At 46.9% G+C, this 23,201-nt stretch overlaps 2 protein-coding genes and 2 long non-coding RNA genes across 10 annotated transcripts; 1 reads left to right on the top strand and 3 right to left on the bottom strand.

Annotated features, from left to right (window-relative positions):
- Positions 1-6,856: 6,856 nt before the first annotated feature.
- Positions 6,857-9,752, bottom strand: LOC119358237 (probable leucine-rich repeat receptor-like protein kinase At2g28990). Of its 7 annotated transcripts, none has more exons than XM_037624887.1 (5): positions 9,579-9,752; positions 9,268-9,401; positions 7,927-8,033; positions 7,617-7,770; positions 6,857-7,058 (listed from the first exon to the last, which is right to left on the bottom strand). In XM_037624887.1, the coding sequence occupies exons 1-5, from the start codon at positions 9,629-9,631 to the stop codon at positions 6,979-6,981; spliced, it is 528 nt and encodes a 175-aa protein (XP_037480784.1). In that variant the 5' UTR covers positions 9,632-9,752; the 3' UTR covers positions 6,857-6,978. The 7 variants fall into 7 exon arrangements, 2 of the variants coding, with proteins under 2 accessions (XP_037480784.1, XP_037480791.1); XM_037624894.1 differs by having other exon boundaries at positions 9,591-9,752; XR_005172235.1 differs by lacking the exon at positions 6,857-7,058 and having other exon boundaries at positions 7,350-7,770; positions 7,927-8,511.
- A 32-nt stretch (positions 9,753-9,784) lies between these two features.
- LOC119358271 lies at positions 9,785-11,626 on the bottom strand. The gene is made up of 4 exons (XR_005172240.1): positions 11,382-11,626; positions 10,765-11,267; positions 10,623-10,684; positions 9,785-10,443 (listed from the first exon to the last, which is right to left on the bottom strand). It is a non-coding gene; the product is annotated as an uncharacterized LOC119358271 (long non-coding RNA).
- A 1-nt stretch (position 11,627) lies between these two features.
- LOC119358278 lies at positions 11,628-12,658 on the bottom strand. The gene is made up of 3 exons (XR_005172241.1): positions 12,197-12,658; positions 11,935-12,010; positions 11,628-11,767 (listed from the first exon to the last, which is right to left on the bottom strand). It is a non-coding gene; the product is annotated as an uncharacterized LOC119358278 (long non-coding RNA).
- Positions 12,659-13,366: 708 nt separating this feature from the next.
- On the top strand, positions 13,367-15,935 carry LOC119358227 (G-type lectin S-receptor-like serine/threonine-protein kinase At2g19130). The gene is made up of 2 exons (XM_037624878.1): positions 13,367-14,153; positions 14,862-15,935. Exons 1-2 carry the CDS (start codon positions 13,367-13,369, stop codon positions 15,875-15,877), a joined length of 1,803 nt encoding a protein of 600 aa, XP_037480775.1. The 3' UTR covers positions 15,878-15,935.
- The last annotated feature ends 7,266 nt before the right edge of the window (positions 15,936-23,201 follow it).

Here is a 23,201-nt window from a genome sequence, read left to right as displayed (position 1 = left end):
CGGATCCGTACAGACGGATCTGGTGATACCTGGAATAAGCATCCAAAAAGGACAAACGCTCACACCCCGCAGTCGAGTCGACTATTTGGTCGATGCGAGGGAGAGGAAAGTGATCTTTCGGGCAGGCCCGATTGATATGTTTGAATTCGATGCACATGCGAAGTGAGCCGTCTTTCTTTGGGACCATAACAACATTAGCTAACCACTTGGAGTGGTAAATCTCTCGGATAAACTCAGCTGCCAGAAGCCGAGCCACTTCTTCACCGATTACCTTCCTCTTCTGCACGGCGGACCGTCGAAGATATTCTTCGACTGGTTTCACTTTTGGGTCGACTCGCAAACGATGCTCAGCCAGTCCCCTGGGAACACCTGGCATGTCAGAAGGTTTCCATGCAAAAATGTCCCAGTTCTCACGGAGGAACTGGATTAGCGCTTCTTCCTATTTGGAGTCAAGTGTTGTTGAAATGTGAGTCGGAGCAGCATTGGTATCCGTTGGGTGAATGTGAATCGACTTTGTTTTGCCAGACAGCTGGAATGTTGAATCCGTGGCAGGCTTCTTAGCTCGCAACAAACCACTCGAATCTGCATTTTTTGATATTCATGTAATTCCACTACTGCCATCTGTGCATCAGCGATATTTGAGCCTTTCTGGAAACACTCTTCTGCCTTCTTTCGATTGCCAGTGATAGTGATCACCCCTTTGGGACCAGGCATCTTCAATTTGAGGTACACATAACATGGTCGAGCCATAAAACGTGCATAAGCTGGCCTGCCCAGAATAGCATGATAAGCACTCTGGAAATCTACAACCTCAAATGTCAACTTTTCTTTGCGGTAATTCTTGGAATCACCGAACACTACATCAAGGGCGATCTGGCCGAGTGATGCAGCCTTCTTGCCGGGAATGACTCCATGGAAACTCATATTGCTTTCACTGAGTCTGGACATCAGAATGCCCATTCCTTTCAACGTCTCTGCATACAGTATATTCAGGCCACTGCCACCATCCATCAGAACCTTAGTCAATCGAGTACCTTCGACTACTGGGTCGACCACCAGTGCTTGCCTCCCAGGGGTGGCTATGTGCGCTGGATGATCGGACTGGTCGAATGTGATGGCAGTCTGAGACCACTTCAAATAACTGGGTGTCACCGGAGCAACCATGTTCACTTCTCTGTTGATGACTTTCAGTCGACTCTTACTCTCGACATCAGCGAAAATCATAAGGGTGGAATTGACGTGGGGGTAATCATCATCGTCCTCTTCCTCATCTTCAACTTTGTCTATTTCCTTCTCCTTTTCCTTGGGTTGTTTCTCTCGGAATTGCTGGATCAGGAGTCGACACTGTCAAGTGGTATGTTTTGGGTAGATGAAATTACCCTCTTCATCTTTCTTGGTGTGAATGTGACATGGTAAATTCAGCACATCATTTCCATCCTGACCTTTTACTTTCTTGGGATTCCACGGTCCTTTGGGTTTCCCCTTGAACCTCCCTTGAGTCACGGCTAAGGCTTCACCAGGAGCAGCTGGCTCGGCTTTGCGCTTCTACTTCCGATTGGAGTTTCCTCCTCCGGTTTCGTGGGCGACTATTTTGTGCTTGCCACTCCGGAGTCGGTCTTCTTCTTCACCATTGGCATACTTGGTGGCAATCTCCATCATCCGAGTCAGAGTCATATCTCCTGTCCGACCGAATTTCAGATTCAACTCCCGATACTTAACGCCTTCTTTGAAGGCACAAATTGCTTGGTGATCTGAGACATTCTCCACTGTGTGGTGCAACGTGATCCATCTCTGGATATAATCCCTCAAAGTTTCATTCGGTTTCTAAACGCAATACTGTAATTCTGTCAACACTGCCGGCCGCTTGCAAGTACCTTCGAATGTTCTGACAAATACTCGAGCAAGATCTTCCCAAGTATAAATACTACCAGGAGCTAACTGATTCAGCCACGCCCTGGCCGAGCCCTCTAGCATCAAAGGAAGGTGCTTCATGGCCACTTCATCGTTGCCGCCACCGATCTGTACAGCCACTCGGTAATCTTCAAGCCAAGTGTCAGGCTTGGACTCACCAGTGAACTTACTGACTCCAGTCGCCAACCTGAAGTTGGGAGGAATCACCGCAGCCCTGATTGCTCTGCTGAAGCACTCTGGGCCTGAGACATGCACTTTGCTGCTGGTTGGAAAATCTCTGTCGGGGCCTTCTCTGTGAGCTCTGTTTCTGTCGACCAGCCCCTGAACGAGAATAGATCTTGCATCAAAGCCCGGTTCCCTGGGGTCGACTAGAATCCTTCCCTCACCACTGTGAGGGCGCCTGTCAGCCTGCTGCCGAGGTATGTATGATCCACTCCTTGGGGGAGGCGTGGGTCCTCGACGACGATCATCGTGATCGAGCCGGTGATCATACTGCTCACGGTTTCTGTACTAATCTCGTCGGTCTCCACGTCCCTCATGCCTCGGGGGCGATCTTGGGCTGTGGGCCGACTGGACTGTGTCTGCAACCACGGATCTGCTGTGAATCCTATTCCGCGACTAAGATACTACTGTATTATGCTCTCCCGCGGCTCGGAGCAAAGCCCGGATCTGCACCAAACCTCGACCAACTTCTGACTGGAAAGGTTGAATTGACTCCGCTATTCGGGCCACAGCTGCGAGATTCTGGATTGGAGTTTGGTATACCTGAGTCGGAGGTGGAAAAAGCTGACGTCGACTGGATTCGGGAGCACGCCACCGAGCGCGCTCGTCGAGTGCGCGCTGGAGGTTCTCTAGTTGAGTGCGCTCAGCCAAGTTGGCCAGACGTGCCTCCTCCAAGGCCTGGGCTTCAGGGGTTTCTCCAACGATAAGAGTGTGAAGTGCATCTATGTTCCGGCGGCGAAGTTCCTCCCTCCTCTGTGAAGAGAGGGGTTCGGGTCGGTACTCTTCGTGGACACGCGACGGATCGCCGCTACCATCGCCTCCGTCCTCACGGGTGAAGCCAGGAGGGCTATGTGGTCCATTGACCATCAAAACTTCCGTCGCGGGGTCGCTGCTGTCGCACTCGGATGCAGTCTCTACGGAGTCAGTCGAACAGGCCGTAGAGAGTTTCGTCGGGCTCGATTGCCACAATCTGGGGGGTGGCATATTGGCGAGCCACCACATGCCTTACCCACCGCTGAAGCCTCGACCGACTGGAACGTTTGCCCCAGCGGGCTGCAGGGAGGGAGGTCATCACGGGAGCCGACCGATACTGAGTCGACGGCTGCCATAGGAGGACACCACGGACGCACGCGCGAAAGTGCGTTGCCCCGCGGACGGGGAGCGCCTCGACGTCGAGTGGCGCTTATTGGAGCCTAGCGGAGTCATCGGCGATGAATACGAGCGCACCGAGACGGATCTCATGGCCCTTGGCCAAACCTTCGCCTGAAACCATGTTGATGGGGATCGAAGAAAATCGCAACTTCTCCAGTAAGTCGCTAAGACACCTGCCCCAAGGTGGGCGCCAACTGTCGTGGTTCTAAGTCTGACAGTAGAATGGGGGTAGGAATGTAGAGGCAAGATCCTAGCTATGGAGGAGTTGTACACGCGAGTTTTACGAGTTTAGGTCCTTCTCGGCGGAAGTAACAGCCTTACGTCTCGGAGCCCGGAGGCAGCCGACTGGATTATATGCATGTGTGTTACAGGGGGTGCGAACCCTTGTCCCTGAGGAGGGGGGTGGCTTATATAGAGTTTGCCAGACCCCTCCCGCCCTCAGTTACAAAGGGTTTAAGGTACATAAAGATGGGAACGTTACTAGTAACGCCTGCAATAAAGATACACAATGACTATTAAAGCTATGACTTAATTCTCGACCGTTGCAGAGTGGAGTGGTTCTAGATCTTCTGGTAGTCGAGTGATTATCTATACGGTCGAGTGACTTCGAGACTGTCGAGTGGAACATAACTTCATGGTCGAGTGAATGATGATTCTTCTTCGAATGCTTCTGGTTCCTTTAGAGATGTCCTTGGGAAGGGTATCTTGGACAGATCTATGACCCTACCCTAGGTACATAGCTTCATCACCTGGTCCAGGGGAGGCCCGCGGCTCTTCACCGGCTTGCTTCTTCGACGACGCTCGCAAGCTGTTCAACAGTTTGCCCGCAAGGTACAAATGGACTCTGTCGATGAGTTCTCTTTTCACAATTTCATTTGCGATTCATATGATTCCTCATTCGACGATGAGGAGATGGTGGCAGATGTGCTCGTCGTCCATGACCACCTTAGTAGGCAGCGGCATTGTTCCGGGGCTCGATCCCGGGGTACACTCCGGTTTTGAATCGCAACCAAGAGAGCGGCCATTTGGTGTACTGCAATCTCGATGAGGCCTCGTTCGGTATCCTTCTAGAACTTGGAGCACCAAGAAGTTGTGGGAGGTGATGACTGCTTGTGTGATCATGCACAATATGATCATAGAGGATGAGCACTCGGACTATGACCAAGGATTTCAATTTCAGAGTGACAATGTTGTGCCTGAGCATGGAGGAGTGGCAACGTTTGCATAGTTCACCCAATTTTATTATCAAATGTGTGATTGGGAAACTCACATTCAACTGCAAAATTATTTGGTTGAGTATATGTGGGCTCACATTGGCAACCAATAGATGTATCTTTTTTAAAATGTATTTCAGATAATTTAAATTTTTTTGGCTTGTACACTATAATATATTTATTTGGAGTGTGAACTATGATATGTTTGTTTGGTTGCAAAACTATGTAAAATGCTGTATTTTGTTTGAATTATGTTTGAAAACCTACGATAGGCCGGCCGCCAGGGCGAAAATGGATCGGCACATTAGGCGCATGGCTAACCCAAATGCAAAAGGGGGTGGACGACAAGTGGGCGGCCGACCCAAACAGACAAAAAGTGGACAAAGCATGCATCCGTTTGGATCGGCGCGTTGGAGTTGCTTTTAGGCCAACTCCAATGCTAATCCCGTTTTGTCTGTTTGGATCATTCGCACACAAAAAAATATCCAAACGGGGGTACCCAAACGGACATGTTGTCCGCCAGGTATGCGTTCGTGATCCGTCAAGATGCAAACCTGCACAGAATCTTCATCTCGAACGGACAGAAACAAACGATCTCGTCGCCCGTTGTGTCCTCTCTGGTCCCTACCTCGATCTCCGCCATCGCATATCGTTCCCGCACGCGCAGCCGGAGCCCGTCTCACAGCGCCTCCGCCGTGCTAGTCACGGGGAAGCTCCGGAGCAGCACCTTCACCATGCTGGCCGCCGCGCTAGCAGAGCTTTGCGGCGCACGAGGAGTTCCAGGGGATCCGGAGATGGTAACCATGGCTACAGGTGCCAGCGCCGCTCTGGTGCTGCTCAGGTTGGAGTTGGCCACGCAGCAGTGCGCCGCCACCGCTCCTTCTCTAGCCCGATGCTCGCAGCCGGTGGTGGGTTGAGGACAGCCTCCTTGTTGCTCTGTGCGTTGCCATTTATCCAATTCCGCCAGCCAGGGATGGTCCCATAGCAAGCCTAAGTTGAATTACAGTACTGAACATGTGAGTCTAATATGGGCACTAGTACCACCCGTTTTTGGTTATTTTGTCTCTTTTTTTTCTAGCTCACTCTTATGTGTTTTAATTTTGCCAGCTTTATTAGCTTACGACATTTGTTGTATTTCTGTCTCTGGTCACATTTTCTTAGTGCTGGTCTTAGGTGCTGCTTTTGCTGGGTTGGTTAGTAAAATGATTATTTTAAATTGTATATGGAAGATAACCCTAGAATATGTGTGGTACCCTTTCTGGTTTAGATCAACTAGATGACCCGTTGCGTCAATGACGCAAAGGCCGAATGCAAGCCAAGTATTGGAAAAGTATGCACTAAAATATGTAAACACAAAATGAAACATGTGGAAATAAGTACAGACTGATGATAGATAGATGGTTGCTCATGATACATGTTTTCTAAGAAGCTTACGGGCGATCATTTACAATGTGATGAGCAAGGCATGTATATAGCCAGAGATATGTTAGACAGATGATCATTTACAATGTGATGAGCAAGGCATGTAGATAGCCAGAGATATGTTAGACAGATGTATCGCTGGACGTTGAGAACAACTTCTCTGAGCCAACTCTTCATAGTAGTAATACTAAGTCATGTAGCAAAGGACTCTTGTGATCTTCTTAGATTAGATAGACAATCATGCAGAGGCCTTTGGATGTGCACTTGAAGGCGAAAGCATATGTTCTTTCATCATGGTTGTTCCAAAAGCATACCACACAACAGTCTAAGTAGCAAATAATCAACAATTAAATGCATAGAATGGTCTTAAGGGATTACATAAGATCCAAAAGGATGATAAACATAGAAGTCTTAGTAGACATCTATACTAATGATAAATTATATAACAAGGGGCTCTTGCAACTTGCTTATATTGAGTAGACGATCAGGCACAGTCCCTTGGAAGTGCATTTGAAGGCAAAAGCATATACTCGCCCTTCGTTCATGCTAGATGACCCGTTGCGCTGATGGCGCAAAGAGCAAGAGCGATCCAAGCGTTCAAACCATGCACGTAAGAATATTTAGAGACCAGTGATCAACAAAAGGCATCAATGTTGTGGTCTTCAAGAGAAGATTGGCATCTTTTGTCCCTATTTCCACAACTGATTCAATTGAAGAACTAAATGCAACATCTTAGGGCCATATGCTTAATAGCATAGAAAGGGGAGCACTAATGATCGAAAAGCAAGTGCATATGTGTTTGTAGTGAAAAGAGATGTGTGACAACTATCTCTAATCTCATTATAACGTCACTATGCAATGCAGAAACCATAACCAGAATTATTCATATCTGAAACAAATACCAAACACTAAAATTAAACAAAAACAACATTGCCTAATCAGTTTTTCTAGGTTTACTTTGCTGGCCTAACATGACCCAATCAGAAAATAAGAATGAACTTGCTGGAAGGCTATAGGAAATGATTCGACGTTGAGATATTGATTACGGTTGCAACCCTCATTGTTGCATGTCTCTGCCCTGCCCTCGCCTTGGGACAACCTCCAGTGCAGCCATGCCCTCCCTCGCTTCCGGTGCTCCTGTCAAAAAGCCTTCCCCTCTAAGTGATAAATATGATGATAGAGAACACAACTACCCGTTGCTAAAAATTGTGCAGCTATAATAGTCAGAAAGACTTGACAACAAAAAGCTGAAGGAACCACATGTTAAAAAAAAGCTGAAGGGGGACTAAAGCACAACTACCCATTGCTGCAACATAGAAACTGGAGATACAACAATATTATCCTTAGGGTGAAATATTACTCACAACAGCAATATGCAGATTCATTAAAATGGAATGCCATAGTTATCTGCAACATGTAGCAACACTTGAGCTGCAAAATCATCCATTTATCTTGTCGTGAAGGCTACAACTTCGTTACTTGAGAATCATCATTCATTCCTCCATGCGTGTGCAAATTTCAGTGACTACTGACCCCAGTCTCCAACAGGAGCAGTTAAGAGGGGAAACATTTTTTTCCAACTTGATCACAATAGTTTACGTGCAGCCAACTTTCACTGAGTCTATCTGTTCCCATCTCCCCCTCGAAAAGACATGTTCAAATACCAAACAACAGTGATAGTAAATAGTCACATGCCTCGTTGTTTGTAAGTATCAACGCACTTGTTGCACGAAAGAGCAATGCAAATTAGCAATTTATACTCGTAGACAAGAGTTGAGTGGTGTCCATCCTTGTAGTGGCTAACCAGATTGACCAAGTTCCTGTGATGAACTCTTATTAGATGTAGAGCCTGAAATGCAATTCAGAGTAGTTCTGTCAATAAGTGACCAGAGTGTTTGGCAAAATGGAGAGATTATTTGGGAAAATTGATTTGATCTAGACGGAAGAGAAAAATAAAACATGCATAAGAATAAGAGGAGAGGAGAGGAGCGGGAAGAAAGCTAACCTCTGCCAAGAACTCATTAACCCCATGAGATGATGATTCTAAGCGTGTTTTGACTGCAACTGGGGTTCCATCTTTCAAGTAGCCAAAATAGACTACTCCAAACTGACCTTTACCAATGGACATCTCAAAGTTATTTGTGATGGTCGTTCTTTGTAACTGAACTGACAGTTACCGATTGCATAGAGACAACACCTCTATTATCTTCTTTTGAGTTATTTCCATTCAACGGTCCGACAGAAGGATCCGCATAGGTGTACTATACTATTAGCAACCAAGAACACGACTCACTATATTTTCTTGAACAATAATTAGACAAGTACTCGGTTTCCAGTCAATAGAAATCACCATTTTCAGTTATTCTTGCAAAGGCACAGGGTAACAATTACGACCACAACCAAAAGTACAGAAAATACAACGGTAGCCATTCGAAGCCAATATAAATGAGCTCCCGGATGGTGGCGTCGACGGCGTCAAGTTTGGCTTTAGGCGTGAGCATCTTCACCTCCTACACGATCAACCTCTACTTATAATAATCCGAAGATTGGGGTCATAGCGGACGCAACCGAGTTTGTGCCGCTGCAACAACTATATCTACTTCATCAATTAAAATTACTTTATCAATTAAACATACTTCATTGATTAGAAAGTGAAAACAAACAGTCTGCATTGGACATGTAAAAATTCTCTTCATATATCTCAAGCTGTTGCACCATATAAAAAGAAATGTTATAAGTAAACTGAAGGGTGAGTTTGTATGTTGATGCGTCCCTGATGAGATAATTTGGCTCAAATGGCAAATACAGATCAAGAAACTGAGCATACAAAATTTTATAGCTCAAGGGCCTATAAAATGCCACCATACTCTAGCATGCTTGAAAAAATTATACTTAATCAATGTGACAATATCCGGTCCTTGTAGAACGGAACTAATTCTATACATATTACCCAAACACAGGGCATCAATGTCATGTATAAGAGAATAATTGACAATCGATGAATGTTGGAGGCATAGCAATGCTATGTTTGGAAAGCCAGAGATTGGGGCAAAACAGTCATTGGCAGCAAATAATGAGGCGCCTTAAAAAGTATTTCTACATACTCAACTTCATCATGATCTTCTGTTACTATTGGCACCGTAACAAACAAACAAATTGTCCTTTTTGGAGAATTAAAGGAAATCTATAGTAATTTTATAATACGGAAGTTCATAGCAATCAAACATCAAGATGCAAGCTTGCCATTTTAAAATATATACACCAGTACACCATGGCTATTTTAGATATTCAGTTATATTCAAAAAAGCATGACGCGCGTTCAACTTGTTACTGAAAAGGATCTCACCTTGTTCCAGCAGAACATGTAATGATCCATAATAAATATAATAAATGTTCACTGAGTTCATTGGTTCAGGTATCGTGGTTCCACATGATGGTGATGCATAAGAACGTTTCTTTTTTGAGAATTTAGTAGCAAACCTGCAATGCACAAAAAGATCAAATGGTTAGCAAACCTGCTGTTCGTCCTGAAGCTAGTTCAGTAAGAGAGAACATTTAGCAACAAAAGTATAAACTTCTTTTAGAAGCTTGCAGCGAGCATGCAATGCATTGCAATGAATAATATAAAAAACATGAGGCGTGTGTTTAGATGGTTACTGGAAAAAGGACCTCACAATGTTCCAACGGAACATGTAGTGATCTATAAACATAGTCGATGTTATCTGGATTCCTTGGTTTAGATCTCATGGCTCAACAGGACGGTGCTGCAAAAGCATGATTTTTTTTGAGAAATTTGTACCAAACCTGCAATGCAATCAGATTGTCAGCAAACCTGCCATACATCCCGAAGATAGTGAGCGGCTATTGTTATAGCATAAACAAAAGCAGAAGGGAATGCCATAATTAAATGACAACTTAATGTTCAAACATCACACCAACGATAGGTAGAAATACAGAGTGTATCTGTAACAGTACATGTCCCCAATGACAGACTGAGTCATGTTCCTCCACTTCTTCAAGTTTCTTGCAATTTCACCTATTTTTCATTGCTTCAATATTAATTATCAAGGGAATGGGACTATGATGAACAACCGAGCACTAAAGTTTAATACGAACAGCCTTCCACAAAGCAGATTGAAGGTATACAAGCACAAACAGCACACATGCATGTAATATTTTGATGGACTTATATTATGTATTTAGTTATCAAATTGCACCTTAATGCAACTATATCGGCCATGGGTCTCCCCCTTTTTGAAAAGCACCCAGAAAACTGGATATAAAAATAACATATATAGATCCATACGGAAAGCAAACAGAAAACTAATGTAAACTAACTTATCTGAAAAGGAGAAAAAGCAATATTCAGTTCAGTTGTTTGTTAATCGCTCTGTACCAAAGAGTGTTGGAAATAAAAATAAAGGAGAAAGCAGGGAAGATGCCACCATGAGAACCAAATCGATCCAGAATATGTTTTCCTCATGTCAGTCTCCTCCCTCCTCCGTGGCTAATACTCCTCATGCTGGCCAAAACAACAAATCAAAGCATCAAAGTTAGAAACTAAAGAGAGAGAGAGAGACGGTAGGGAAGATACCATAGAGAAAAACTAAATCGAACCACCATACTCTGTTTTTAGCAAGCACCATACTAAGACTAAATATGTTAAAGAAAAATAGGAAAAAGAATATACTATATACTCACCGCTACCATTCTTTGTAATCCCCCCCAAAAAATAACACTCTTCTCTCCCCCTTAGAAATAGCCTGATGCCAAAGGGATCATAGTTAAGCACTATAGTGTAATAACAGTGAAAATATTTACTGAAGTATCAAAAGCACCATACCTAGGGCAGGGAAATCTGTGCAAATTTGACATAAGAGAGTGTAGACTTGTCTTGAATAAAACAATTATATGAGATGTGCCTTCTTCCTATTGCCATTCAGTCAACCATGTCGCCACTGTCCTCACAAACTGGAACTTCCCTGCCTCCCTTTTCCACTCATACATGACCAAAGAAAACCATGAACATAGCCAAACCATATCAGATCCGGGCTCAATTCACGCAAATGCATATACAAAAATCTTAAGAATGCACAAAGAGCTTTTAGATATGCACCACCTGGGGGCATTCATAGAAGGTGAAGTTTTGAGATAAACTTGGAAACTAAGCATCTGAGATCAGTAATAATAACATAAAGAAAATCCATAATCTAATTAATTAGTCAGTAAGAGAACGATCTATGTGAGCCACCTTTAATCGATGAATTAGGGAGAGCTTCCATGTTTGCTTTTAGCAAGTTCAGAAAATGCTTTGCTGTACTGTTCGGCAATGCTCAGGCTGGCAGCCTACAAATTAGAAGCAGACATATATGTTTTGTTAGGCAAAAAGGAAAAAGACAATCAAAATCTTATTTGAAGGAACAACTCCTCCATCGAGATTTTACAAGAAATATGTGATACCTTGGTGTTGCGTTCAGATTTAAACTACTCAGAGACCTGGTGCCCACACTGTAAAACAAACTAATCCGTCAGCACTGATGGAGAGCAACACGGGTTGGGAGTGAGTCGCCACCGTCGGTTACGCTGTGAGCGTCCGCGGGCTAAGAGCATCATGGCCAGGCTGAGCTGTGCATAGTACGACGGTGTGGGGCGACGAAGATCAGGAGCAGTGTAGCTTGGGAGAGGGTCGCTGCTATCGGCGGCTTAAGGGCGTCATGGCTGGGCCGCTGGAAGAAGCCGAAGCGACTCATGTCTGACGCATTCGCCAGCACCGTCGCCTGTTGTGGCTGCTGCTCTCCTCCTTCCGTCGATGACGAGGGAGCAGGTGTCTTGACTGCAATCTATATCTGCAGTTGAACATTATTACTTCAATGCAAACAAAAACAAAGAAAGGTATCCAAGTAGAACAATTATCTTTCTACAATCATCATTTCTATCTTACAACAGAATGAGAAAATATCTTGAATTAAAGTAACAATGATCTTGAAGCAAAATGCATGAAGTTGGTGTCAACCTGATGCATGTAAAAGATACTGGATCCTCTCTCGTTTGGTATTCCCTCACAGCCTTACTGAACTTTCATCAAACACCTTGCAGGCATAGATAAAAAAGTATTTGCACATGTAAATAGATGAGCTGAAGAGAGAGGGCAGGAGGCAAGGGGGAAAGCCAGGTGTGGCATCTTGTGCTTTTCCATGGCCGCCTGCACCTCGGGGCGGCAGCTGCCCTCTGACAGAGAAAGGGAGAGATGTAGAGGGATAGAGAGAGGGACTCACCAACGCGTGGAGCTTGGCAGCCAAAACGGAAGGGAAGCCGGCCCCAATGACCTCCTCCGCCTTCTATGCTAGTCACCACCACTCGCTCCCACGCGAGATGCAGGAGAGCGCACGCGAGGCAGCCGCAGTTCGGCCTCTCCATCTTCTCCGACCGCTGCAAACCATGGTGGAAGGTGGGCGGACGAGCTCCTCTCCATCTTCTCCGCCCGCTGCGGGGAGAGAAGGTTACGGGCAGGTCGAGATGGAGCAACGCCGGTCGCCTCCGGATGCGGCGGCTCTAGCGAGATGGGAAGAGTGGAGGGAGGCGGCAGCTGCGCTGGGAGTAGAGAGCGCCGAGCGGGGAAGGAGGGACGCGGGGACCGCTCCGACCCGGCCGCCCTCCATAGGGTCGCCGCTGAGGCGCGCGGATGGAGGAGGAGACGAGGACGCGGCTAGGGTTCGTGGGGAAGATGCGGTCTGCGCGGTCTCGCTCCTGCCCGCGCTGCCTGCCTTTTTGGCCCGCTGGGAAGACTAAAATGCCCTTGGCCCATTGAAAAGACTAAAATGCCCTCGGCGGGATGCAGAATTTACAAACGGTGGCATAGCGATTATATGGGGCGACGTGGAGGGCGTGGTCGTGACTACGAGTCTAGGAGGGTTTATATGTTCAATACGATGATCATTCAGTCAATTGTCTTGTTGGCTGACCTTTTGACTATTAGCGTGCCGTGAGGGGTATGGTTAGCACTTTCCAGAGCTCACTAACATAGTGGAAGACTCCAAAAATACAGCTTTGATGGTAAGTTTGGTGGAAGCCCCATGATTGACTTGAGCATGGCCCACGGCAGCTTTTGTGGAAAGCTCGTGGTTGACTTGACCAAAGTCCATGGCCACTTAGTGGAAGCCTCATGACTGACTTGGAAAGCATTATTGAAAGTCCTCCTTGGTGTGCTGGAGAGCTTGTAATCCCTGCCGACTAGCACATAGTTTTCATGAAAATAGTGCCAGCCTTGTATTATATGGAGAGATAGGGTCCCAATCTAAACAGGGCCACTGCTGTCCTAATCTGAATTTGATTGCTCCCAAATGGATCGTGGTGACAGTTCAGCTCAACAACATGTTCCAGCCTATATATACATCCTCTTATTCCTATTTCGAATAGCAGAGCAGAGCACATCCGCACTCTTCTCCATGCATCCCTTCTACATATTATTACTTGGGCTTCTCCTTTTGCCCACATCTTGCTGCTCCTCATCAGCACCCACAAATGATACTCTCATGGCAGGCCGAGTACTCACCGTCGGCGATAAGCTCATCTCAAGAAACGGCAAGTTCGCGCTCGGATTCTTCCAGCCAGCAGCAAGCACCAGCAGTAAGTCGTCCAATAACAGCTGGTACCTTGGCATATGGTTCAATAAGATTCCAGTTTTCACTACTGTGTGGGTTGCTAATAGGGAGGAGCCGATCGCCCACCCCGACATTAACTCAACACAGCTCAAGATCTCAAGAGACGGCAATCTTGTCATTGTCGTAAAACATGTTGATGCTGGCACTGAATCCCTTGTTTGGTCCACTCACACCGTCAATAGGACACAAACTAGCAGCATAAACACCACCACCACTAGTGCCGCCGTTCTCTTGAACACTGGAAACCTTGCTGTCAAAGTCATAGATAGCCCATCATCTGACCTACCGTTGTGGCAGAGCTTCGACTACCCAGCAGATGTTGTGCTTCCTGGCGCCAAGCTTGGCTGGAACAAGGTTACAGGTTTGAATCGCCATATCATCTCAAAGAAGAGCCTTGTTGATCTGAGTCTTGGCTCATACAGCCTTGGACTAGACACAACCGGCCTCGCCATCCTCGAGCGTCGGAAAAACCCTGCTGTAGTGTTTTGGCATTGGGCATCCTCCAAAACATTGTCAATGAGTATTATACCAGTGCTCAAGACCATTCTAGATATGGATCCACGGACCAGAGGCTTGATTAACCCAACATATGTTAACAATGACCAAGAGGAGTACTACATGTACACTTCGCCGGATGAACCACCGTCTTCCACGTTTGTCTCACTAGATATCTCTGGTCTGATAAAGGTGAATGTGTGGTCACAGTCCAACCAGTCTTGGCAAACCGTATATACCGAGCCTACTCATCCCTGCCTTCCGCCTGCTACTTGCGGACCTTTCACAGTCTGCAGTGGCAATCCGCATCCATCCTGTGACTGCATGCATAACTTCTCTCGGAAGTCACCGCAGGATTGGGAGTTTGAGGATCGAACAGGAGGATGCATCAGAAATACACCGTTACAATGTACTAGTGACAAAAACATCACAAGTTCAACGGACATGTTCCAGCCTATTTCTCAAGTTACATTGCCCTACAACCCACAAAGCATAGTTGCTGCCACTCAGAGCCAATGCGAAGAAGCTTGTCTCAGAACTTGCTCATGCACTGCTTATTCCTATAATGCTAGCAGATGCTCTGTCTGGTATGGGGAATTGCTTAGTGTGAGTCTGGATGATGGCGTTGTTTACACTTCTAAAGATACTCTTTATCTCCGTCTTGCTGCCAAAGATTTCTTGCCAAGTTGGAGAAAAACCAAAAGAAAACCAAATGTTGGAATTGTTACTGCCACAAGCATTGCTGGTATTGGGTTACTCATTTTCATGTTGTTACTGATTTGGAGGATCAAATTCAAGTCATGTGGTTTCCTGGCGATATACTACGGCAATCAAGATAGTGCTGCTGGAATTATAGCCTTTAGATACACTGATTTAGTTTGTGCTACTAAAAACTTCTCGGAAAAGATCGGAGGAGGGGGTTTTGGTTCAGTATACAAGGGAGTGTTAAGTGACGCAAAGACTACTATAGCTGTCAAAAGGCTTGATGGTGCCCATCAAGGAGAGAAGCAGTTCAGGGCTGAGGTGAGCTCAGTTGGACTGATCCAACATATCAACCTAGTAAAACTGATTGGTTTCTGCTGCGAAGGTGATCACAGGTTACTTGTGTATGAACATATGTTAAATGGGTCTCTTGATGGTCATCTATTTAAGAAGAGAAATGATGCCACCGCTGTCCTAAATTGGAACAATAGATATCAAATAGCCCTAGGAGTTGCCAAAGGATTGTCCTACTTACATCAGAGTTGTCACAAATGCATCATACATTGTGACATTAAGCCAGGAAACATACTATTGGATGCATCATTTGCTCCAAAAGTTGCAGACTTTGGGTTGGCAGCGTTTGTGGGAAGGGATTTTAGCCGAGTTTTGACTACGATCAGGGGCACTGCGGGTTATCTTGCCCCAGAGTGGCTTAGTGGAGTTGCAATCACACCAAAGATCGACGTTTACAGCTTCGGCATGGTACTGCTGGAAATCATATCGGGAAGGAGGAATTCCTCACTTGAAACATCATACTACACTAGCAGCAGCAGCAGTTACCACAATGCCGAATATTTCCCTGTGCAGGCCATCAGCAAGCTTCACGGCGGAGATGTGAAGAGTTTGGTGGATCCACAATTACATGGTGACTTCAATTTGGAAGAGGCTGAAAGAGTTTGCAAAGTTGCGTGCTGGTGCATCCAAGATAATGAGTTTGATCGGCCGACTATGGGTGAAGTGGTCCGGGTTCTCGAGGGTCTGCAGAAGATTGATATGCCCCCCATGCTAAGGCTACTTGCAGCTCTAATAGAACACTGATGCTGCAACTTCAGTGTAATAATAATAATTCGTAGAGTAGTTCGCTTTCTTTCAGCATTTGTTGGAAAGCTGTAATGTCGAGCAGAAGGAATAAAGGAAGTAGGCAAGCTTGTAGTTGCAAATCATTCGCTATTTACATTTTTTTTATTGTAAACAAGCACTGTAGCAAAATATGGTCGTGCTAGAAATTTTCTGTTGATGTGTCAGTTGTAAGCTGCTTATTGCCGAATCATCCAAGTAAATAAGTTTTCACAACCACCAGGAACGAAAAGATGCATCTTCTCAGACAACTTATAAAGGAAATGCTGCGCAACGTTCACACTTCTCAGGTAAATGCCATTTCCTTTTTATATCAATAAGATAAAATGTTATTACATTTCTTCAGGTCTTGCATTACATTTCTCAACCTTCAGGTCTTGCTACTGCTGCCATTCATCTGAAAATTGCCTCCCAGAACCAAGTCGGCCCAGAACCTGCAGTCCATTGCCCGGTCGAATTCGCCACTTGCGATTGGAGAGCTGAACCGACAGTAGTCTGGGATCTGGCTCCATTCGTTGCTGCTTTTATACATAGTCTAAGGATGGTTTCCCTGAATTCTCCTTCGAAGCTGTCCATCTTAAACGATTTGCCAACGTAGACGGCCCGTTTCGCCAGCTTCCAGATACCACCATGACTGCTTGCGACATCCCAGCAACAGTTCTCGAGTGTCTGTTTGTTGCAGGGAAAGAAAGAAAAAGGGAGCATGTCAAACATGTCTGGGAAATGCCAGAATGCTCAAACTTAAACGCCCTTGAAGCTGTGCAAAAGTATGTCTGCCTAGTTGCAACTATAACGTTTTTGTGATAGCATGGACTGTGGCTGAAGTGGAAAACAATCTCTAAACAGGCTTTTGCCCCACTTTATATATAAAGCACCAACAAACAGAGTACATGCCCGAAAGATACAATATGGCGAGGAGACCCACTTAAAAAGCAGATCACCTAGAACATGTCAAACACCTAGCCTAGGCCCGACCAAAGACACCTGAGCACGACGACAATGCCCCCAAGAGGGTGACGACGCGAAGCGACACCACTGTCGAGTCCAAACGGACAGACTATAGTTTTCAGCCGGAGAACAATAAGTTTGATCTGCCAACGATGAGTGAAGTGGTTTGGGTTCTCTAGTGAAGCGGAAAATGACAAGTTTGATCTCCCGATGATGAGTGAAGTGGTCCGGGTTCTCGATTGTTCTCTGATGCCAAGAATACTCGCAGCCCTAAGAGAATCAATCATCTGATGCTGCAACTTCAATGTATTCGTAGTCCGTCAATGTTACTCATTCTTGTTTCAGCAAATTTGGAGCAGTGATGTGGATGATTATATACGGTAAGCAAGGTCGACCACTGAAAAGTTTCCTTGCACAGCATTGTAGCAAAGTATGGCAGAACTGCATAAATACATCGAGCAAGAAAACTTTGTAGCAACGTTTGCAATCTTTTTTTGTTTGACCGGAACCACGGCAGGGGAAGCCAACCTGCACCGAACTTTTATTGAATTGATTGAAGAATTTGGCGCAACCGAGAGAAAAAAAGGAAAATAAAATATGTTACAAGAATGAGGCTACGTTTAACTTCTTTTTTGATTAGGCAGTTAATTGTTTTTTAGAAAAAGGAGGATATACCCCGGCTTCTACATCTGAATGATGCATGCAGTCATATTATTAATTATTCACAAAGACCATACAAGGTGATATACCAATAAGCCTGAAGCCACCATCTTGGCAACATCGTTGCTACTCCTATCCCCTTGATGAAGGCGTGCCGAATGTCCGGGCCTAATACCAAACAGACATCGCACCAAAGCCTAACATCTAAAGCCGGGTGTCCCATCCAAGCCACTACCTGGATTGGGTCCCACACCGGTCTGGCACACTCCCAGTGAGCACCGCACGCTGCAAGGACTGTCACCTCCATCATCCCTCGGTCCATCCTTAGAGCAGAACTGAAGCACCGACCTTGCCAGGCCTCTCTGCCATCAACGCCACCATGACGCCAGACAGCTTCCTCCTTCTGCGCGAGTCCATCTCCGCGCATCAGACACCGAGTCTCCACAGCGCCACGCCACCGAGATCTGCCACCATCGATGTGTAAGATGAAGCACCGCTCCACCAAAGACGCCATCCTCTGGCCCCTTGAGCCCGTGTGCACCTCCAAGAATGACATCCCCAAGGGGGATACGACACCAGAGAGCCGCCGTCATCCGATCTACTGATCTAGGGTTTCCCCCAGAGGTAGCAGAGAGTGGCCTTGAACTTCTCCTCAGCGATGCCTTCAGGAAGGGAACGACGCAGACAGCGTCGCCATCGTTAGCCATTGGCAATAGCCAGTAGCAGGTTTTCATCCAGATCTGATCAAAGACCTCCATCTCTCGTGCACGGGCCGCCGCCGCCGCCGGCCGCATAACAAACGCTGTTGCCGCTGACCAAGCTGCCTAGACTAGCCTCTTGCCGCAACCCCAACCGCCAAAACCAACGATGAACGAGGCCCGCCCAGGCCCATCGGCCCTACAGGCCCGCAGATGCTAGATCTGGATCCTGCAGGGGCCAGGCTCGCCGGACGTCGCCTCGGAGCCCCATGGCCGGCCGGTAGCCACCGTAGGGCGGAGGGATGTTGACGAGCCGCCGCCTCGCTGCCGAAGGTGCCGCTGCGCTCGGGAAGACCACCGCGGGCCAAAGCCCAGATCACACCCTCTCCCAGGGCGAACGGCCCCGCCGCCGCCTTCCTTGGCTGCGGCTCGGACTTGGCCGGCGCCAGCCTCCAGCGGCGGCGAGGGGTCGAAGTTGTTTGTGGCCCGGCGGCGCGCTCGCGTACACCCTCGAGTCGCCCACGCGGGGCGACGCGAGGGTACCGTTTCGTTTCCCCCTCCCCATAGAGGATCACAAGTTAACTGATGAACTGATCCATTGCATAGGACCGAACTCCAGATAAAACTGGCATTGGTGCGTATCCATCATCTTAGACACCTGATTCCGCATTAGCTTGAGAACCTGGAGCAACTTTAATGCTTTTTTTGCGGAAAAACTTTAACGCTAATCTAATTAAAAATCTAATTGGCCAATTCGAGACGTGAGATGGGGAGCAGCTTCAACATAAAGGGGAGAATATATCAGAAAACTTACAATTCGATTGAGCGACAGTTTCAGATATTCTCCTTCTCCCCTATTTTCTAGTCCACCATTAATTTTTAGTGATATCGGTTCCTTCTTTGCCCGGTCAGTTGTGCTTTGTGCTTCAATCCACAGTTTACAACTGATCCTACCGAAGAGGATTAAAAAAAAGTATAGTTTGTGGTGATTAAAACAAACAAGCGTTGTTAACCTAATAAAAAAATTCTAAAGGTTAACAAAGCTTGCGTCCAATCAACATAAATTAACACATTATGCACCTATGGAACAAGAGCACGACTCCGACCCGCATGCCCTCGCGCTCCACATGTCCACCAAGCTCAACGACTACAACATCCTCTATCTCCACATGGTCGAGCCGAGGATGGCAATCGTCGATGGCAGATGAGTGATCCCAAAGAGCTTGCTGCCATACAGGGAGGCGTTCAAGGGTACATTTGTGGCCAATGGCGGGTACGACCGCGAGGAAGGGGGCAAGGTGGTCGCCGAGGGGTACACTAATTTGGTCTCCTTCGGGCGATCATTCCTGGTGAACCCAGACCTGCCAAAGAGGTTCGAGATCGGTGCAGAGCTGAACAAGTATGATAGGATGACCTTCTACATCTCCGACCCCGTCATCGGCTACACCGACTACCCATTCCTCTAGTAATAGTCGACGGAGATTCTTTGTTCAGTGATGCAATTAATTGTACCACACATCCTTAATTAAATGTATCGTGTAAGAGTTGTGTTTTATCCAAGAACAAACTATGTATGATTGCTGCTGCTAGCTTCAAATAAATAGTGTAATTAGGGTGACGCCACCCATTATGCACCTGAGGAGCGGTTTATCATTCGGTCAGAAAATTATTACTACGTCGGAGTGCACGTTCGTTCATTGTACGAAAAAAGTTAGCGTGGGATGCAGATTAATTAATTGAGTGAATTCCACTTTTTACCCCATATTTATACATTTGTGACACTAATTACCCCTTCGAGTGAAAATTCGTCTAGAATACCCCTTTTGAAATCTTTGGACCCTTATTTTTTGATGCGTGTCCATCAGGTAAGGTGTGAGGTGACGTCCTGTGTCCAAAAACATGTGGACGGCCACAAGGAGTGGAACAGATAGACAAGAAAAGCTTGGACAAGATCGCCAATGATGCCCTCCGATCCTTACAGTTTTTTTTACAAATCAATGACGCAACATGCCGATCCTATCGACCATAAACAGACAAAATGTAAAACTGGGGTAAAACCGTGTTAAAAGTCTCCAAAATCTGACATTTCGATAAAAGTTCCGCTAAATAGGGTAATATGTGTCACAAATGTACAACTACAAGGTAAAAAATGGAATTCACTCTAATTAATTTATTCATCACAACCACACGGCTGGGGGTTGATGCATGTTCCCTTATTTCCCCTCCAAATACGACTCTAACATGCATCAACTTGGTTTAAAGTGATTCTATTAGCACTAAGAACTAGACACGATTAAAATGGTATGGTGTTTATTCTTCTGTTTACATATGTGCGTGGAGTCACGTCGTAAGTAGATCATGCATCAATTTGAATTTCAGGGAAACAATGCTTCCGTTTGAACTCTGGTCGACCAACCTTTGTGTTTGTTGGTACCTCTAGTGTTGTTCGTTGTTTCCATATCCCGCAAATAAGAAAAGATAAGTGATGCTCACAAAAAAATTCTGGTCTATCTAATTAATCCACCTGTCTATGCATTGTAGGTCTGGCCAGCGTGGTACATGAGGTACGCGAGAAGGTGAAGGTCTAGTTCCTGTGCGGCTGAGGTGCCATACAGAGGACGGGGCCAAGGCAACGACGGGCCTAGGCAACAGCGGCACAGAGGGGACAACCTTGAGTGCAACATGGATTGGCTGTGACGAGACGAGCGAGAAGTGAGTTGCGTGGCGTGTTGGGGTTGGCCTGTGGGGCTATATGTCTATGGTGTGTGTGCGCGTAAGGATCTATCGAATGTAACCGTACCTGGACAGCGAGACGAGCTTGATCCCCAAACACTGCTTGGTCTATGTGCAGCAATTCCAACAGTTCCTCGACCACATGCAGCTGAATTGTGGGAGCACATTGGCGCCCTTGCCCCCATCTCTCCCCGCACTTGAAGCACAAACCGCGCGCGCACATGTAATTGAGCACGCTGCCACTCTGTCGTCGCCACACACCCCTTTGTCAGCTGCATTGGCTGCGTCCAGAGCACGACGGTCCTTTGCGACTGCCGGTGGCGGTTGCAATAACTGCCGTGCTGGTGGAGCACCCAGGGCGAGAAGAGGTCGAGCCACTTGTTGGGGCGGCGATGCGGGCTCTTGGCGCCTGTATTCCCGGTGCAGCAAGGCCTGCAACAACTCCTCCTGCATACAAGCCAAAGAGAAGGCATCATCGAGGTCTTTTGGTTGATGTAACACGACACCGGCATAGATGTCATGTCCGAGTCCTTCAAGGAACTGCGTAGTAAAATAAACATAATAGAACTTGGTGCATCAACTCTTTGAATTTATTCATGTACTCGCTCACACTCCCTCTCTGCCGCAATGTGTTAAATTGCCGGATGTGTGCCTGATACTGCTCACGACCAAAATTCTCACAGAGGCCCACACACAATGTCTCCCAAGTGAGGTGGGCGTTCTACGCCTCCTGCAATTGCAGCAAACGGGCCGCATTGCCCGTGAAAATGGAGTGTGGCCAAACGAACCTAGAGCTCGGATTGTCTCTGTCGAACGGAGGAAAATCCATTTTAGGCAGCGCCCAACTGGCGTGCCCACCCTACTGGCACACTCTACTATCTACGTCCTTGCTGTGCTCAACTAGATCCAAACCGGAGTACATACGAGAGAGGCGGTGGGATGTAAACACACAATTGACCGAAGGCGGTTCGAGGGTGGTGACCATCCCGTGAGTCGGCCCGCTGGCCCATGGTGCCCCGGGCCGCCGGATGGAGTTGGAGGCACCTTGTGCACCACTGCGTCGCTGGCAGAGCTTGGATTTGGCTCTGCCGGCGCCGCCGGAATGGGGTGGAGCGCGATACACCCAACCTGGGAGCACAACTCGTCCACCTGCTGCTGGAGGTGAGTCATCGCTGGCCTCCAAAGCTCGAGGGAGGTTTGGATCGCGTCCAGACGCGCGTCCATGGCCGTCCGGCTGTCGTTGACGGATTGGATGAGCGTCCCAGGTTGTCACGTACATGAGTTGATCTAAACTTACACTCCAAGATCTACAGAAAATTCAGGAATTCACCTATTAATTATTAGTATTGAAATCATTAAGTATTTACCTACCGTATGGCGATCCGGACGGCGACGGCATCCGGAATCCCGGGGAATCGCTGGGCCTCGGCCACCGCCAATACGTAGAATTCTAGACTCAGTTTGAGCTTCTTGTCGTTGATCTACCGGTCCTGTTAGTCCGCTAGGTTGCGGGCGTGGTCGTAGGTCAGGATGGACACGGTCCGCGCCGGTCCGGACCGTGACGGAGCCGTCGTTTGGACCGGCCATCGACGGTCTGGACCGGACCGGACCGAGCAGCATCGCGATCCTGTTTTCAGGGACCGGACCACAGGGATGAAAGCCCGAGCCGGACTGAGCGGCTCGTTTGGACCGGCCGGTGGTCACCCTAGAGCTCGTGCCGGAGCACGGCGACGCAGGGAGGGCGCTGGAGGCAGTGGGGCTCGTCGTGGAGGTGTCCGACGACTTCTATGACTATGTCGTGCTCGAACATTTCCATGAAGGAGACATTGAATTAGTCAGTGGAACCGGCGGCATTGAACTACCCTTAAAGAAGAAAGAAAGTAAAAATAACTTAAAAACACATGATGACAACAACTTGCACACAATCAAATAAAAAATGCACTTTTATATAAATGCAAGGATAAAGATCTAGTAGTGCATTTCTTTCACACTCCAATATAGTTTTCAAACATACTGTGTAATACGTACATGTAGCATGCAGTCCAGTGGAGACACATCAGATCATGCATTCATCGTGCATAAAAAGGTGGTTTGCAAAGCAATTTCGCATACAAACGGAGCTGATTCTCGTTTAGTTTCGTACTGCTTTATGCACCAAACATACCAGAACAAACTGGTTAACATTATACATGCACACACCCCAACATGACTTTATGCATCCGAGGAGCCCACTTCAACACAAGGGG

This window comes from Triticum dicoccoides, chromosome 1A, assembly GCF_002162155.2.
Source record: "Triticum dicoccoides isolate Atlit2015 ecotype Zavitan chromosome 1A, WEW_v2.0, whole genome shotgun sequence".
Taxonomy (NCBI): Eukaryota; Viridiplantae; Streptophyta; class Magnoliopsida; order Poales; family Poaceae; genus Triticum; species Triticum dicoccoides.
The sequence above is the reverse complement of the archived record's forward strand: the minus strand, read 5'-3'. Positions and strand labels throughout refer to the sequence as shown.